The 18,264-nt window shown below is 43.1% G+C and overlaps 1 protein-coding gene across 6 annotated transcripts in view; it reads right to left on the bottom strand.

Moving 5' to 3' along the window:
- ACSF3 (acyl-CoA synthetase family member 3) overlaps window positions 1-18,264 on the bottom strand; it is a 70,462-nt gene that overhangs the window by 28,773 nt on the left and 23,425 nt on the right. For 5 of the 6 annotated variants that reach the window (XM_079988820.1, XM_079988821.1, XM_079988818.1 and 2 more), the window contains 2 exons: window positions 12,745-12,857; window positions 611-737 (listed from right to left, as the gene is read on the bottom strand). In XM_079988820.1, coding sequence (XP_079844946.1) covers window positions 611-737; window positions 12,745-12,857 — 240 coding nt within the window. The remainder of the gene's footprint in view (window positions 1-610; window positions 738-12,744; window positions 12,858-18,264) is intronic. The other variant, XR_013841946.1, reaches the window with a different exon arrangement.

Raw genomic sequence — 18,264 nt, 5'->3', positions numbered from 1 at the left:
AACTATGCTACTCTTGACTTGTTGCAAGGGCAAATTGAGTTAGGCAAGTCCAGAGTTATTTGCATACAAGAGATATAAATGATATATTAATTTATGCTTAGCTAACACGGTGCCCTGCAGATGTTGCTGAATTACAACTCCCATCATCCCTTGATCATTAGTAGCGCTGGCTGGGGCTGTTGGAGATGGCGGACACCACGATGTCTACTCCTATATCAATGTTACTAACACTAGTCCAGTAACTTTGCCCGAACAGCAGCCAGGCGCAAGTGCTGCATCAGTTCCTGGTTCCCAGCCAAACACACCAGGGCTGAAGATCTTTCCCATAGTCTTGTGCCATGAACCAATGTAGAGGAGTCTTGCCACAGGGCACATCACACTAAGACTCTCTCACTTGGGGGTCCTATAAAAAATGTAGTTAGCAGTCTTATGTCAGGTCAGTTACTCTGTCCATCTCATCTCTCTGGCTGGCAGTGGCTCTCCAAGGTCTCAGTTACAGAAGGGACTGTCCTACCACTGGCTACCTGACATTTTTAACTGGAGGTGCTGCCAGGAATTGAATCTTCTGCATGCAAAGTGAAGCGCTCCAGCACCTCCCCAATCAAGGTACCTGTTTTAAACCAGCCGTCAGGAGTGAAGGCATCCCTGGTCTCCTTAGGTCTGTTCCAGTATTCCAGAAATACCGTAGGCCCCTTCACAAAGAGCTCCCCTTCTTTGTCGTCCAAACCTGGGGTCACCTGGGGAAACAGAGATGCCATGTACTCCACTGCTAGCACAAGTTGCTTGCACCCATCAACCCAAAAGAGCTGCACTCTAGCAATGAAGCAAGGGGATCCTGACCCTCCCAAGGCACCTGCATGACGGAGCAACTGCAGCCTTCTCAGACCTATCCTGATTCACAATACCGGTCCTAGAGCAAAGATGGCAGGTCAGCGTCCGGATGTGGATAGCCAGGTCCCAGACTGCTGACTCTTCATGACAGTGCTGATGTGTGCAGAAGATGATCAGGCTTCAGATCCTGCCTTCCCCAGCTCTCCTGGAGTTTCTGGAAATATAACGACCCAAGTGCTGCTGACCTACATAATGTGTCATCTTGCACTGAAGTGAGCAGAACAAGCTGACCCTTTCATTTTTATTTTTATTTAAATGCAGCATGTCGTATGCCCTGGGAATATGGTGTGGGGATAGTGGTAGCAGCAGCACAATTCCCCAGTCAGGTGGGCAAAAGGGAGTTTCAGCGGAGTTTGTGCATTCCTGCCTGACTGAATCAAAAGGCTGGATGGGTTCCAAATTCCTTATCACCTGAACTTGGATTCTAGCAGAGGTTCAATGCTCCCCCCCCCCATCTTATCTACAGCACAGCTCCTTGGCAGCAGGCACCTCCCTGTTGTGCCATTTTGCAATACTACAGCGGGCTTGCAAACAGTAAAACAGAAAACCCGTGACGTTATCTTAATAGGATTTTGCTTCTTGAACTCACAGGGTTCGTAGCTGTGCTCCCCAGTGCCTGGGAACATGTGGACCAGTTTGGCACTATCAGCTTGCAATGCCTGAACACTATAGGCGGTGGCAGGGGGTGGGGTGGGGGAGAGGCAGAAAGGCCGGGGGGGGGGTTAAAATGGAGGTTCAAGATGCCTGTGCATCTATGGCACATCCACAAACTTGACATCCCTTCAAAACAACAACAACAACAACCCCTTGAAGTTCCCAATGGAGGGCTTCTTCTGCAGCCAGTAAGCTTGCTTTCCTTTCTTCTTCAAAATCTCCAAGGTACCCTTTTGTTGATACACCGGATCTAACTTACAAGCAGCTGTTGAAAGCATCAGATGGCTAATTGCATAGATATCCTATTCTCCAAGTGCCATATTTTAATGCACGTTTCAGCTGCTTTAATGCGTTCAAGCAACTTTAACATGCAGACACGGTGTGCCCTGGAAGACTGGCGTTTGATAGCTTTCCGCCGCAAAACGGATTCAGCAAGCTGAGCTAGGCCAGCCGGCGCGCCAGATAAGATTACATTTGCCACGCATGAAAATAAAAAGGTTGTAATAAACTCTCTGAAGGAATAAATCCGGGTGATTATAAAATGCATATTTTCAATGCTTCAATTTTACCTCTCTATTAGCAGGCAGCCAAGGTGGCTAGTAGAGAGGTGAGAGCTTTTCTCTGATACTTTCCCCAGGCAAGGCTCAGTTGTTTATGGGTGAGTTCCAGGATAGCCCTAAAGCCTGCTGCCCTGAAAAAACTGCAGCAGAGAAACTGGAGATGGACATCAGTGCTGCTGGAGGCAAAGGACTTGGCTAGACAACCTTTGCTCTGGCCCAGCAATGTTATGGTCTTCACTTGTTTTACAGGATGTCTATGTCTAAATGTAACATTTGCATAACCCAATATTCTTGTAAGTTACAGTGGAACAGACTCCATTGGAAAGTGGTAGACTCTCCTTCATTGGATGTTTATAAGCAGAGGTTGGAAGGGCATCTGTCAGGGCTGCTTTAGTGGAAATCCTGCACTGCAGGTGGGTTGGACCAGATGACGCTTCAGGTCCCTTCCAACTCTATGATTCTATTATTCATGCTACTCAAGGAACAGGTGAACTTATGCCAAGTCATTTCATTGGTCTATCTAGCTTACTGAGTGCTAGTCCACATTGACTGGCAGAGGCTCTCCAGGAATTCAATCCGGGTTCTCAAGCAGATGTTCTACCACTGAGCTATGGCCCTTTGCCTTGGCTAACACACCCATTCACCGGCCACTAGATGCTCTGCATTTGCGTGCTGACACTGCTGTATCCATCAGCTGCAATAATTACCGTATTTTTCGCCCTATAGGATGCACTTTTTCCCCTCCAAAAATGAAGGGGAAATGTGTGTGCGTCCTATGGGGCGAATGCAGGCTTTCGCTGAAGCCTGGAGAGCGAGAGGGGTCGGTGCGCACCGACCCCTCTCGCTCTCCAGGCTTCAGGAGAGCCGCAGCGCCGGCCCCACAAGGTCGGGGGACAGCAGGGAAGCGGAACGCCGCCATCCCGCTGTCTCCCGATGTGGTTTGGAGGCTGACGGCGGGGGTCCCGCTGTCCCCGGACCTGGTCTGCAGGCGGGCGGCGGGGAGAAGAGCGCTTCTCCCCGCTGCCTGCCCCGCAAGCTCCGGGGACAGCTGGGAGGCGCAGCGCGTCTTCCCGCTGTCCCCGGACCTGGTCTGCAGGTGGGCGGCGGGGAGAAGAGCGCTTCTCCCCGCTGCAGGCCCCACAAGCGCCTGGGGGGGAAATAATTTTTTCCCCTTTATTTCCCCCCAAAAAAACTTGGTGCGTTCTATGGGCCGGTGCGTCCTATGGGGCGAAAAATACGGTAAATGGAAATTCTGTGCACCGAGGAAGTACACCTTGGGATTCCAGATATCAGAAGCAAGTAGTCAAGCTCCTTAGAGGAAAAGGTGAGATATAAATGTAATCAAATCAAATAACTATTAGCTGTGATACCTATATGGCACTCTGATGTACATCCAACAGTGTGGGCTGACAGCAGGAGAGGGCTATTGCTCTTGTGTCCTGCTTGTGAGCATTCTGGAGGCACCTGTTTGTCCACTGTGTGAAAGAGGATACTCAACTACCTGAGACCTTCAGCCTCATCCAGATGGGCTCTTCTAACATTATTTCAGGCAGTTCTGATTAAAGACTGAAGCATACCTCCTCTGGGCAACAAAAGATGGAGACAAACCAAAGGGAAGCCCCTGGTGTCCTTCTTCATGCTGACCGTTACTGGAGAGAATGCTAGAGGAGACTGTCAGATCCACCACCAAGGAAATTTGTATGTTCAGCAGACCATGGTCTCTGGGAACTCCTCTGGTTGGGAGATGCTGCCAGTTGCCAGGTAAAAAGCCCTGTGCTGAGGTGCATATCATGAAATTTAGATAGCCAAGATCACTTACTGTCCTTGGACGTAACATGTTGGGCACATCTCCTGTGCAAGTCCCTTTGCAATCCACGAGAGTCCCTCAAAAATTCACGGCACCATGGGCACTTATGCCATTTGCTTACACAGGAGATGTTCCCTATCGGATTGTGCCCTTGCTCTAGAGGAGAGTCAAGCTTAGGCACCATGCATGGGCACCAGCATTCCCTGCAAAGAGCAAGCAAAGGCAGCAAAAAGTTTTTTTAAAAATGCTAATCTTCCTAGTGGGACGTGGTTGTAAACGCACCAGCTGTGCTCTCCAAGATCACCGGCGGCGGCACACAGAAAAAGCAATAAAATTTAAATTTTAAAGAAGCACTTCCAGAATGGCATATTCCCACTCCCACCATCATCACCGCCTGGCACTGGTTAAAAATGCAAAGGGTTTGCACTGCTGGTTTATATTTGCAATTAAATGATTACCTGAATCAAAGTACTTAAGGAATACTAGGAAGTTTCTTCTTGGCGGGAGGGGGGGGGGAGTTAAGCAGGAGAAAATCATTTCTGCTTGTGCCGTCTGCATAAATGAGTTGTTTTATTAATCCATTTGCTTAACAAAAATCAGAAATCTGCATAAACAATTTCTAATCAGAGCGAAAAAAACAGTAGGGAGCTCTTAGTCGGTGCCCCCCTCCTGGTTTGACACGGCTACGTGACACTGGCCATACAGCACCTGCCATGCTGTGGAACAGGCACAGGCAGTTGGGCGCATAACATTTGGTATATGCTATTGATGCCAAGGATGGAGGGTGGAATTGACCAGAGGAGAGAGGTTAAATCCACATTAGCCAAGGGCTCACCAATGGCAAACCGCAAGGCACCACCACCACTGCAAAGGTCCACATTCTCAAAACTGTGTGTGATCTATTTATGGAATTCACAGGCACAAAGTGTTATGACTTCCACAAGGTCAGATGGTTTAGACAAATTCATGGGCAGCAAGTCTTATTAATGGGAGGAAGATACGCTGCAATATTTGGGTTGCAGGTCCTCACCTCTCATGACTAACAGCAGTGCTCACCTTCTAGGTTCCAGCCAGCCTCTTCTAGGATGCCTTTCTTTGTAAATAGACACTCAACATTCCTTGGCTGCTCAGTCCTTCTTGGACTGTTTTTTTTTTTTTTTTTGCCGGGGGGGGGGAGCTAAAAATGGTTTGTTTTAAAGTAATTTTTGTACTTCTGCAAACTTCAAGAGTTCTCCCAAGCTAGTTGGCACCTCCTTCTAGTTGGCCCCATTTTGGATTAATTTCTGTTGGCACTTACCACATGAGTCTGCTGTGAGGGGGAGGGATGGCTGTGTGGAACTTCCCAGTTCCCCTTAATACCAGTTGCCACAGTGCCTTCATGCCCTGCTGGGAGATTCCCCAGAGCAATCGAGCTGGTCCCTGTGGGAAACAAGACACTGGACTAGATGGGCATTCGGTCCTGACCCAGCAGGACTCTTCTTATATTCTTGTGCATGCCTTGAACAAGAGTTGTCGTCCAGAGGATGCTGTCCAGAGAAGTCATTCAGTTCAACCTTCTGTACAAAAGGAGAACCATTTGCCTGTGTCAGGACCTGTTCATGCCCAGCTCATCTGTCGGAATCAGAACTATGCAGAAGAACGAAGCAACAACCAATCAACGCGCAATCTGGATCAGAATACTGCTGTTATTCCACAACAGGATGGGTGTGACTGGGCAGGTGAAGAAATTGGTCACTTACTGCCTGGCTGTTGCTGGTGTGACACCTTCTTCTGCCCAGCCACCTGCATTCCAACATGACTTCTTGCTGGATAGCTTCCCTGTTAATTCAGGACACTTTGCCTTTAACCTGCCTTTGCCTCGCCACACAGCTTCCTAGCCTCAACAGAATGATGGGGAAACCAGTCATACTACACAAGCTGGCAGAAATGGGACCCTCGCTTGCCAGCTCCCCACAGGGAAAAGTAGTAGCAGAGGAAGGCAGAGGCAATGAGCCTCCTTTTGCCGTCTGCAATAAACACACCTCACCTGTACCCTGGGGCACAAGCGCCACTTGGCCAGCGGCATCCTGCCTGCTGCCATGGCTCTGCAAGGGGTGAGCTAAGAGCAAAGGGGCTTATTTTTCACAAGGCCACCAATCCAGGCATCAGATAAAGCAATAAACTTTTAATCGTCTATTCTGGCAGATTTGCTAGTAGTAAAACGCTCAGCAGCACATTACCCATCTCCTAGGCAACCTGGTCCCTCATACCCATTTGTAATTAAAAATTCCCCCATAAGCCCCCTTTCCGCAGAAGCGGCATTATCTCTGCTATGAGCTGCGTGTCCTGCAGCAGAGGCTACAGAAGGCAATTGCAAGGCAGCGCCATTTCCCTCCTGCTGGAGAGAAGGCAGATTTCAGCTCCTTGGGGAGACAACACCGAGGATGAGAAGAAGAGGGAAGAAAAAAGTCACCCAGAGCCCAGACTGTAATCTGCAACAGCCACATTTCACATCTGGCTTTGCAACGGTAACTTTTCATAAAGGAGGGTTAGAATAATGCAATCAATTCGCTTTTCATTTTGGGAGGTTTCACATTTTTAAAAAATGAAGGGAGAAAACGAAATGAGAAGAGGAGGAGGAGAAAGGAGAGGAAGCATACTGGAGAGAGATCCTAAATACTTGGCCCAATCTGTAAATCATCAATAATGACTTTATTTGCATGGGTAAAGAATCTGTAATGCAATAGCCAAGTGATCTAGTTTTTGTATGTATGTATGTATGTATGTATGTATGTGTGTGTGTGTGTATACACACACACACACACACACACACACACAAATCTAAAAGCAGAGAGTCCAAAACCCAATTTTTTGCTCGTGCAACTGAACCAATTTGCATTCCTCAAGACATTCAGTGCTCACAAGTGGGGAATTGGAGGCAGTTGGAATGACCCAGAAATTCCCATGCATGGTTTAAATCATTGTCTATTCTGTTTTAAAGAGGTGATTAATTTTAATTCACAGGCATGCCTCGGAGATGAGAGAGATCAGAAGAGGAACTGTCACATGGGAATTCAAAAGCCTGCCTATTCTTATGCCAGTCTATCCTTTATTTATTTATACTCTACTTTTCTGCTTAAAACACACACACACAATCACCAAGTGGCTTATAAAAGGTAAAAACAGGCGACCCAACAGAGCAAATGGTCCTAGGAAGAAGAGAAGAGAAGAGAATACAAACAGCTGTTTTCAAATATCTTAAGGGCAGAGGATGAAGCAGGCCTGTGCCCTGTTGCTCCAGAGAACAAGAGCAGCTGAGTGGAAAATTGTAGAGGAAGCAGAGTTAAACATTAGGGGTTTTTTTTAAAAGCCCTAATGATAAGAGCTGTTTGACAGTGGAACTGCCTGCCTCAGGAGGTGTCGAGTTCTCCTTTGCAGGAAATACTTAAAGCAGAGGATGGACAAGCTACCTGTCAGGAGTTATATAGTTATATAGTTGCATCCTGTGTAGCAGATCCTGCACTGAGCAGGGGGTTGGATTAGGCGAATCATACTTCTTATTATTCAAAATCCCTGCCGTAAATGAACATACAAAAACAAATCCCAAATACAGCAACACCTCCAAAAAAACAGCAGAGCAGGTTAACAGAATGAAATCATACACTAAAAACACACACTGGAAAAACTAATGGCCTATGCCAATCAAAAAGACAATACCCTTCTGCATCATTTGTGGTGCCTCCTTCTTAGCATCCACAAAACCACCAGTCCCACAGAAAATGGGCTCTCCCAGAGGCCACAAGGCCAAGTTTTGGCTCTGGACCAGCCTGCTGCTACTCTCTCCTCCATCCACCCCTGCAGGGAAATGCCATCTGCTGAGTAATGCAGAATGCAGCAGCCTTTCATTGGGGGGAAAAGTCCACTTTGCTAATCTTTCTAACCAGCTCACCACTGGAAAGGAAACATTCCCTGCACTCACAATTTGCTAAATATTTAATCCAGCTCCAACGCAGCTCTTCAAGATGCATCTTGGTGCATCCATTTGCACTGGCCTTGGAAAAAAATAATGGAGTCCAATATGAGGTGTGGCAGTCCTGGGCTCCTTGGAAGGGCATAGTTTCCCAGAGGGACCATAGCTGGAGCACCTGCCTTGCATGCAAAAAGCCCCAGATTTTATTTAATTAATACTACAATTATATCCCAACTTTTCCGCCAGAAGCTCAAGGGGGCATGCACTGTTTTCCCCCCCTTCCCCGTTCTATCCTAAAAACAGCCCTGTGAGGTAGGTTATCCTGAGAGTGTGCAACTTACCCAAGGGCACTCAGTGAGCTTCATGGTTGAGCAGGGATTTGAACCCAGGTCTTCCTAGTCCTAGGCCAATACTCTAACCACTAAACCCCACTGGTTCAATCCTAGCATCTCCAATTACGTAGGAAGTAAGGTCAGATTATTTGCACATCTCAGTTGAGGGGGGCGGGGAATAACGTGTGGTCCTGCGCCCCACATGGACTCCAACTTCCACAGCTAGGTGTGAGGGATGATGAGAGTTATGCTCCTGCAACATCTGGATGGCCACAGGTTCCCCAGCCCTGATCAAAGCCAGTGCAGTCTGTTCTGATTGATAGCAGCTCTCCGGGGGCTCAGGTAGAGAGAGGCCTTTGGTGTCACCTGCTCCATGGCCCTTTCTTCTTCTTCTTTTTAAAAATGGGAGATGGCATGAATTAAAGTCAGGAAGAGTGTGCTCCGCCACTCATCTAGTCACATGTTGCTTCCTCTCTTCCTGAAGCCCCTGTAGCAACAAAACTGCTCACTCTCAAAAATCTCCCAGTTAGGAGACGTGGCATTTCTGTGCAGCTGCAGAGCCCGTTTTATCTGCTGACAGCGCCCCACTGCCAAGGCTCAGAGTTCGGCTCTTGGATCTAAGCAAGCGCTTCTTTTCTTTTCCCCTTTTTAAGGGGAGGGGGAGAATGGTGGTGGAGTTTTGGGGGGGCGGCTTTAAAAATAAACAAACAAACAGACAGACAATACCCGCTATGCTCCAAGAGTTTGCAAGCTCCTGCCAGCTGGGAAGCTACAGCCTATGAAATATGCATCCCAGTGAACAAAGCAAGATGAAATATCCAGAGCTGAGCAACAAAGAAGAAGGGGGGGATTAACCCTTTCCTGCCCCTCAATGCTGATAAAATTAGAGAGCCCTTCCAGATGTCCTTTTTATTGTGATTTTGCGTTCACAATGATTTGCGCTCACGATTGTACTGGGGCCAGGGCAGTTATATGTCATGCCGTTTGCAAAAGTTCCATAGCAGTCATGCCACTTCATTTCCAGTTGGGGAATAACTAGTGATTACCTGCTGAAATCCTGTACTTTTTCATACCACAAATGTTCTGGGTTATGTTTTATTACGTGTTTATATGTGTTGGAAGCCGCCCAGAGTGGCTGGGGCAACCCAGCCAGATGGGAAGGGATAAATATTATTATTATTATTATTATTACTACTACGTTCTGATGCACCGCTCGTGCCAGTGAAATCACTTATATTTGAAACACCACTGAAGAGGCCTGAAAACACACCGTTCTGCCCCAGCTCCATTCTGTCCCTTTATGTGACTTTTTGGATCACTTCTGGGTTTGGTGTGATGTCCGTGTGTGTAGTCACGCACATACTGAACGTGCGTAAATGGGGGGCGGGGTTTGACTGTACTGCCTCTGTGATAGGAGGCGGAGCACAGCCTTATCATGGGCTTATCCTCCATGAAAGTGTGTCAAATCCTCTTTTAAAGCCATCCAAGTTGGTGGCAATCACTGCCTCCTGCAGGAGTGAGTTCCATAGTTCGACTATATATTGCGTGAAGTACTTTCTTTTGTCTGCCCTGAATCTTCCAACATTTTGCTTCGCTGGGTGTCTATGAATTTTACTGAGAGAGGGAGAAAAAGTTTTCTCTGTCCACTTTCTCCATGCCATGCATAATTTCCTCCTACTCACTTTTTCTCTAAACTAAGAAGTCCCAAAATTTTCCTTATAGGGGAGCTGCTCCATCCCCTTGAGCATTTTGGTTGCTCTTTTCTACTTTCAATCGCAGTACACAGACCCAACATTTTCATATCTCCCATGACTCCACGAGCTCTTTCCCTGGCTAGTCACCACCAGTTCAGGCATCATTAATATATAGAATAAAACCATTTTAAATAACCATGCTTTATATAAATATATGTGTGTGAGGAAAAACCAGGTTCCAGGCTAATAGTTATCACCCACTGCTTCTGTATTATAATCAAAAGAGTATTGGGCACCTTAAAAGCTGACAAATTTATTACAGCATAAGGTTTTGTGGACTCGAGACCACTTTGTCAGAGACATGAAATGACATCTGAGTTGGCAGGTATACAAAGGAGAAAAAAAACGGTAGGGCAGGAGCTGAATGGCAATGAGATGCAAAAATTACAGCCAGTGATAATTAAAGCTTAAATATCTGTTAAACAGGCACACTTGTAACCTTTTACAACAGCAGTGATAATTGCTGAAATGATTATATTAACACCTTCAGTGAGGCAGGGAACCATTCTCAAGAGTTAAAGATAGTCATCTTAAAGGTGCCACAAAGATCTGAGTGTTTTTGCTACAAGACACTAATGCAGCTACCGCTCTGGAAATTTGTGCATTATAGTTTTCTTACTTGTATTATAAAGGCACTAAATCGCAATAAATATATAATATCGCATAAAATATACTTTTAAAAGGAACTATTAACAACAGCGCAGTGGGGCTTGATGCTGATCCTTGCCCTCCTTCAAGCGTATATCAAGGGCAAAAGTATGGGATGGAGGTTAATAATCACTGAAGCCAAAGAACTGCTGAAGCCAAATCGGAAACTGTGGATGGTGCCGAGGTTCAGAGTGAGGTTTCTCTAATGAAGCAAAGTGGGAGAAAGGAGAGAGAGGCAGCGCCAGCAAACTTCCCGCTAAGTAGCTTATTGATCTTTGGGCTGCGCCAGAAACTAGCTTTGCAAATGACATCAGCTCTTTTGGCACACTATCACACGGCTCTCGGACTTCCAAGTGCAACTTTCTGACATGACTGCAAGAATCTTGTCCATGGAATTTAATCCTGTGGGTTAAACTTTCTATCTCTATCTCTCTTTTGAGAGGCAGGTTTAATTAGGGATCTCATAAACTGGAGGCAGGAATTACAGAAGCAAACGCTCAAGTAAGTTAGACCACGTCCAAACATTGGAGTTCTAAAGAAAAAACCTCAGGTGGAGGAAGGAAGTATTCTAAGCAACAACTGGTCATTCATAACATTTTTGAAGGACCACTTTCTACCAAATGAGCCCATCCACTATTTCAAATCATCATCTGGGATGATGCTCCAGGTGTTCCTTCATTCCTCAGGCAGCAACTAGGGACTGGACTGTTTCTCTGCAGGTGTCCCAATTATGAGGAAGAGCCATGGGAAGTGGCAGAGCACCTGCTTTTCATGCAGGAGGTCCCAGGTTCAATCCGTGGCATCTCCAGGTAGGGTTGGGAAAGACTCGCTGTTTGAAACACTGTAATGTCACTGCTGGTCAGAGTTGATGGTGCTGAACTAGATGGATCCTTCAGAGTTTGACCAGGTTTAAGGCAGCTTCTTCTGATCCAATTTTGAAATTTCCTTTGCAGATATATCTGCCAGGTGCCTACTTTTCTGTAACTCACCAAACCCGAAACCTGTTATTTTCTTGTGCTTTGGGCAAGCAGTAGCATAGCAATAAGATTTCTCTTGCTATTATAAAGTTGCTGCGTTAGTGATAATGCCCTCTTGTGGATGTGGCTGACAGGAGCAGAATGAAAGGGCAGAGAGTACGAATTCCACAACCAGGAACCCCAACTTTTTCAAAGAGAAATATTTTAATCACTTTGTATAACTTATTTTGGTTCCAGCCTTTAAAAAGAAAATGCAAAAAATAAAATAAATTGATGGGTTTAGGGAGGGGAGCAGCAGCGAAGCGAGGAATGGGCGGCCTGTTAATGTCAGCTAGAATGAGCACTGCTTCTGTCTGGAAATCACCCACAGCACAACCTCCAGCACAAGTGGACCTGGAGAAATGCACGATTGACCAAACTGCCTTCTTGCAAAAGAGATAAAAGATTAAAATCATTGGCTAAATTTGTAGAAATTTGTTCTGCCATGTTTGGCTTTCTTTACTAGAAAAATGTTTATATTTGTATTAGATAGATAGATAGATAGATAGATAGATAGATGATAGACAGATGAGCATGCCAGGCCAAAGAATAAATAAGTGATTTATGCAACCATTTCTTTCATGGCCAAGCTCCTCTGAGTTAACTTTCCTGGTAGATTCTAGAGTGCTCTGCTAGTCTTCTGAATGTGCTGGCATTTGTCCAGGTTGGGTTGAACCAAGAAACCACATTTTGGACGTTCACCATTTGAATCAGTATTATAGTAGGAACAGAGGAAGCCGCCTTCTAGCAGAGTACTGTCAGCTCCGACTGGCTGTGGCTCTCTAGGGTTTCAGGCAGATAAACCTTTCCCATCACCTCCTACTTGACCCACTTTTTAACTGGAGATACCAGGAACTGAACTGGAGGCTTTCTGTATGCAAAGCAGGTGCTCTGGCTTTCAGCTATGGCCCCTTTCCAGTATTCACAACATGCATTCAGGGGGCATAGGCCTACTCACAAATATAAGTTGAGTTTGCCTCTCCACCTAACAAAAAGAAGAAAACAACAACTGCCCCCAAAGGAGCACCAGTGATACGTTACTCTTCCTGGCAACGGGACCAAAGCAGACAGGAGAAAATAACCCTTTCCTAACCTCTTTGCCCTTCCTGTCCTCTGCACAAGTTTGTTAATACCTTTGTGCCATTCTCATCGCCTTCAGCATGGATGGTGTAGGCAGGGCCTTCCTTTTGCGAGCTTTCTGAGGCTATGCGCACTTGCACTCCAGGCAGTGGAAGCCCCACCGACCCTAGAGGGAAAAGAAAGAGGAAGTTGAAAGCCAGTGGGTGGAGCAATTGGACAGACACCAAGCCCAATGCCAACCGCTAACAGCAATGGGTCAAAATGTTTAATAAATAATATTTATTAAAATTTTAAAGGTTACAAAAAGAAAGAATAAAAACACCATATCAAACAAAAACAAAACAATGCATCACAATAAGGAAGAAGAAGAAGAAAAAGAGGAAGAAGAAAAAAACAGCTAATCTTCCCATAACTTGTCTTTCATTTGCTTGTTTCCTTGACCTCCTCACACCTCCCTTTTTTGTATTCTAGTTCAGTTGACTATTTCAGCAAATCCTTTCCATCTTTTCCACTTTTTGTTCTGTAATTTATCTTAATATAATGTAACTTTACTTTCCCTCCTTTCTGTCAGCATCGCCCTGGAGCCAGTGTCACCAACTGGACTCATGCACTTCAACCCCGACTGGGCTAGGCGAGCTGGGTAGCACTTCCAGAGACCACCAGGTCAAAGTGCTGTGGACTCACAGCTTAGAGTTGTGAGCACCGGATTCACTTCCACAACACAGTCGTCGCACAGCAGAGTATAGCAGAGTCTAGCAGTGTATACACGACTCGGAGAGCAGCTCTGTAGAATATCTTCTTTTATTCTATAACTACAACTATAATACAAAACTATATACAGAGCTAAATAGGTCTAAGCATAAATGAATGCTGCACTGAGTGTCTGCAGCTGCTCTTAGCAGCAACCTTATCTCTACACACGATCTCTAACACTCAGTCTCTCTCTCTCTCCGACACACTGACTGACTGACTAACTGACTTGGTGCTGGAGCTGAATAAGTAGAAAGCAAAACACTGCTCCTCCTCTCTGGAGAATCAGCAGACTCGTCAGGAGATTCTTGGATATGGGAGGGGTGAAATTAACAGTCTATTTTTTCCTAAACCCTTATAACATTTCTGCTAAAACCACATAACTTGATTCCAACATCCTTCTAACATTCATTAATTTTACAATGTTTCTGTAGATAGTCTTTAAATTTCTTCCAATCTTCCTCCACCGACTCTTCTCCCTGGTCTCAGATTCTGCCAGTCATTTCCGCCAGTTCCATGTAGTTCATCACCTTCATCTGCCATTCTTCCCGGGTGGGTAGATCTTGTGTCTTCCAATACTTTGCAATAAATATTCTTGCTGCTGTTGTAGCATACATAAAGAAAGTTCTATCCTTCTTTGACACCAATTGGCCGACCATGCCCAGGAGAAAGGCCTCTGGTTTCTTCAGAAAGGTATATTTAAATACTTTTTTCATTTCATTATAGATCATCTCCCAGAAAGTCTTAATCTTAGGGCATGTCCACCAAAGGTGAAAGAATGTACCTTCCGTCTCTTTACATTTCCAACATTTATTATCGGGCAAATGATAAATTTTTGCAAGCTTGACTGGTGTCATGTACCACCTGTAAATCATTTTCATTAAATTCTCTCTTAGGGCATTGCATGCCGTAAATTTCATACCTGTGGTCCATAACTGTTCCCAGTCAGCCATCATAATATTATGTCCGACATCTTGTGCCCATTTAATCGCAGTTTTAATCTATCTCCCTCTTGTTCCAAAATTTCCCAATATTTCAGCCATTTGGCCTCCATATTGAGCTTTTTCTGAGCCTTCACTTCCATTGGTGACAACCACCTTGGAGTTTTGTTTTCAAGCAAGTCCTTATATCTTATCCAGACATTAAACAGTGCTTTCCTGACAATATGGTTTTTAAACGCTTTATGTGCTTTGACCTTATCATACCACAAATATGCATGCCACCCAAATACGTTATTAAAACCTTCTAAGTCCAGAATGTCAGTGTTTTCAAGAAGCAGCCATTCTCTCAGCCAACAAAATGCGGCTGATTCATAATAAAGCTTAAGGTCTGGCAGGGCAAATCCACCTCTTTCTTTACCATCAGTTAATATCTTAAATTTTATTCGAGGCTTCTTGCCCTGCCAGACAAATCTAGAAATATCTCTCTGCCACTTCTTGAAGCATTCCAAAATTTGCAATGTTTGAAACAAAAACAGCATCCTTGGCAATACATTCATTTTTATCACAGCAATTCGGCCTAGCAATGATAACTTCAAATTTGACCATATTTCTAAATCCTTTTTCACTTCCATCCAACATTTTTCATAATTGTCTTTAAATAAATTCACATTCTTAGCAGTCATATTAACCCCTAGGTATTTCACTTTCTTAACCAGTGTTAATCCTGTCTCCTTCTGAAACCTCTCTCTCTCAGTCACTGTTAGGTTTTTCTCTAAAACCTTAGTTTTCCTCTTGTTCAACTTAAAACCCGCAACCTGACCAAATTCTTGAATTAGTTCCAATATTCTTTTAGTACTAGATTCTGGCTCCTGTAATGTCAATACCAGATCATCAGCAAATGCTTTCAATTTGTACTGTTTAGCTCCGACTTGTATACCTTTAACCAATTGGTCCCTTCTAATCATGTTTAAAAGGACCTCCAGGACTGATATAAAAAGCAATGGAGAGATTGGGCAACCTTGTCGTGTTCCTTTCTCTATCTTAAATTCTTCCATCACTACATTGTTCACAATCAATTTTGCCTTTTGTTCTGAGTAAATTGCACCTATACCATTTTCGAACCCTTGACCAACCCCCATCCCTTGTAAATTTTTCTTCATAAAACTCCAAGAAATGTTGTCAAAGGCAGCAATGGGTCAAAATGTGAGCTATTTAGATCAGGACATTTGCAGAACATTTCCTTGTTCCAGTGGAAATTCATTTTCTTTTCTTTTTTTAATTTTTATTTATAAAATTTTCAAATTTAACAATAAATAATAAAGAAAAAAAAACATTCCATTTGAATTACACACCCAAATCTAATCTTTCCACTTTCAGACTTCCTTCAGTCTATCTGGAAATTTTCATGTTTTCACAATTATTCACATTTCTTGCATCTATATTGTTTTGTTTTTTTAACCAAATTAATCTTAACAATTATTATAAAACAATATTTCTTTGCATTATTATCCCAGAGCTTCTTGAAAACCTACAAACGTTAATTGACCTTCACATATATTCTTAATATACTCTGTAAATTTATCCCAGTCTTCGGTAAATCTCTGGTCTCACCGGTTCCGAATTCTGCCCGTTAGCTTGTCTAATTCTGCGTATTCCATCAACTTCATTCTCCATTCTTCTTTCGTTGGGATTTCTTCCTGTTTCCATTTTTGTGCCACCAAAATTCTTGCCACTGTTACTGCATATAAAAACAACTTCTCATCCTTCTTTTTTAATGTCATTTCCTAGTATTCCTAACAGAAACGTTTCTGGTTTTTTAACAAAGGTATATTTCAACATTTTTTTCAATTCATTATAAATCATTTCCCAGAAACCTTTCATTTTTTTACATTCCCACCACATATGGTAGAATGTTCCTTCTTTCTCCTAACATTTCCAACATTTATTACTCATTTTACACATCTTTCCAAGTTTTACTGGTGTAACATACCATCTATATAAAATTTTCATAACATTTTCTTTTATTGTAATACATGCAGTAAATTTCATTCCTTCTTTCCACAATCTTATCCAATCATCAAATTGAATATTATAACCAAAGTCTTTGGCCCACTGAATCATTGCAGCTTTAACCTCTTCATGCGTTGGATGCCACTCAAGTAGTAATTTATACATTTTTGATAAAATTTTAACATCATTATTCACAATTTCTTTTTGAAATCTAGATTTTTCATCTTGAAAACCTCTTTCCAGCATCTCTTTTTTAAACATCGCATTCAGTTGGAAGTAGTGTAACCAGTAAAACACATACTCTTTAACTTCATCATATGGCTTCAATTTCCATTTATTTCCTTCTTTTATGATTAAATTCTCATATGTAATCCAGCTCCCCGTCATATTGATCTTCTTAACACTCATTACCTCCAATGGCGACAGCCAATATGGAGTTTTAAACTCTAATAAATTTTTGTACCTATTCCATACTTCCATCAGCGGACCTCGGAAAATGTGATTTTCAAAACCTTTATGCACTCTTTTTTTCTCATACCATAAATATGCATGCCAACCAAATCTATTATCATATCCTTCTAGATCCAAAAGTTCTGAATTTTCCAACTTTATCCATTCTTTCACCCAGCAAAGACATGCAGCCTCAAAATATAACTTTAGGTCTGGCAGGGCAAAGCCTCCTCTATCTTTTGCATCCGTTAAAATCTTATATTTTATTCCAGGCTTCTTGCCCTGCCAGACATATCTTAATAATGCTCTTTGCCATTCTTTAAATATCGTAACACCTTTAATTATTGGTATTGATTGAAATAAAAACAACATTTTTGGTAGCACATTCATTTTTACCGTTGCAATTCTTCCCCAAAAAGACAATTTCATTCTTCCCCACACTTCCAGGTCCTTCCTAATTTTATTCCAAACTGGTACGTAATTATTTTGAAAAAGATCAATACACTTGGGAGTTAATATAATCCCAAGATATTTAACTTTCTTAACCACTTCCATATCTGTTTGTTGCTGAATTCTTTCTATTATCTCTTCGTCCATATTTTTAACCATTATTTTCGTTTTACTCTCATTTAATTTGAATCCGGCAACTTGTCCAAATTGCTCTATCTCTTCTAACACTTCACTAATACTTTTAATAGGGTCTTCTATTGTTATAACCAAATCATCAGCAAAGGCTTTTACCTTATATTCCTTAGAACCAACTGTCACACCTTTTATCGAATCGTTACTTCTTAACACTCTCAACAAGACTTCCAGGACCAATATGAATAACAATGGTGATAAAGGACACCCTTGTCCTGTACCCTTGGTTATAGCAATATCATCTGTCAGTACATTATTAACAATTAATTTTGCTCTTTGTTCAGAATATATTGCCTTTACACCATTTACAAATGACTGACCCATCTCCATAAATTCCAGATTCTTTAACATAAATTCCCAAGAAATATTATCAAATGCTTTTTCCGCATCAACAAATATCAACATCGCTTGCTTATCTTTCTTATTAGTCAGATATTCTATTATATTTATTATATTTATTATATTATCTTTCATCTGCCTCCCTGGCAGGAATCCTGCTTGGTCCTTATGAATCAATTCCTTTAATGCCTTTTTCATTCTATTTGCCAAGATGTTAGCGAATATTTTATGGTCATTATTCAATAGCGAAATTGGCCTACAATTCTTAACTTGAGTCAAATCTGAATCCTGCGTGGGAATTAATGTTATATATGCTTCTTTCCATGTCTCTGGTATTTGTCCTTCTTTCAAAATGTTGTTCATAACTTCTACCAACGGTACAAGTAAGATGTCCTTCATTTCTTTATAGTATCTTGCACCAAATTCATCTGGTCCCGGAGT

The sequence above is a fragment of the Podarcis cretensis genome (assembly GCF_951804945.1).
Source record: "Podarcis cretensis genome assembly, chromosome: 8".
In the NCBI taxonomy this organism is placed as follows: domain Eukaryota; kingdom Metazoa; phylum Chordata; class Lepidosauria; order Squamata; family Lacertidae; genus Podarcis; species Podarcis cretensis.
The sequence above is the reverse complement of the archived record's forward strand: the minus strand, read 5'-3'. Positions and strand labels throughout refer to the sequence as shown.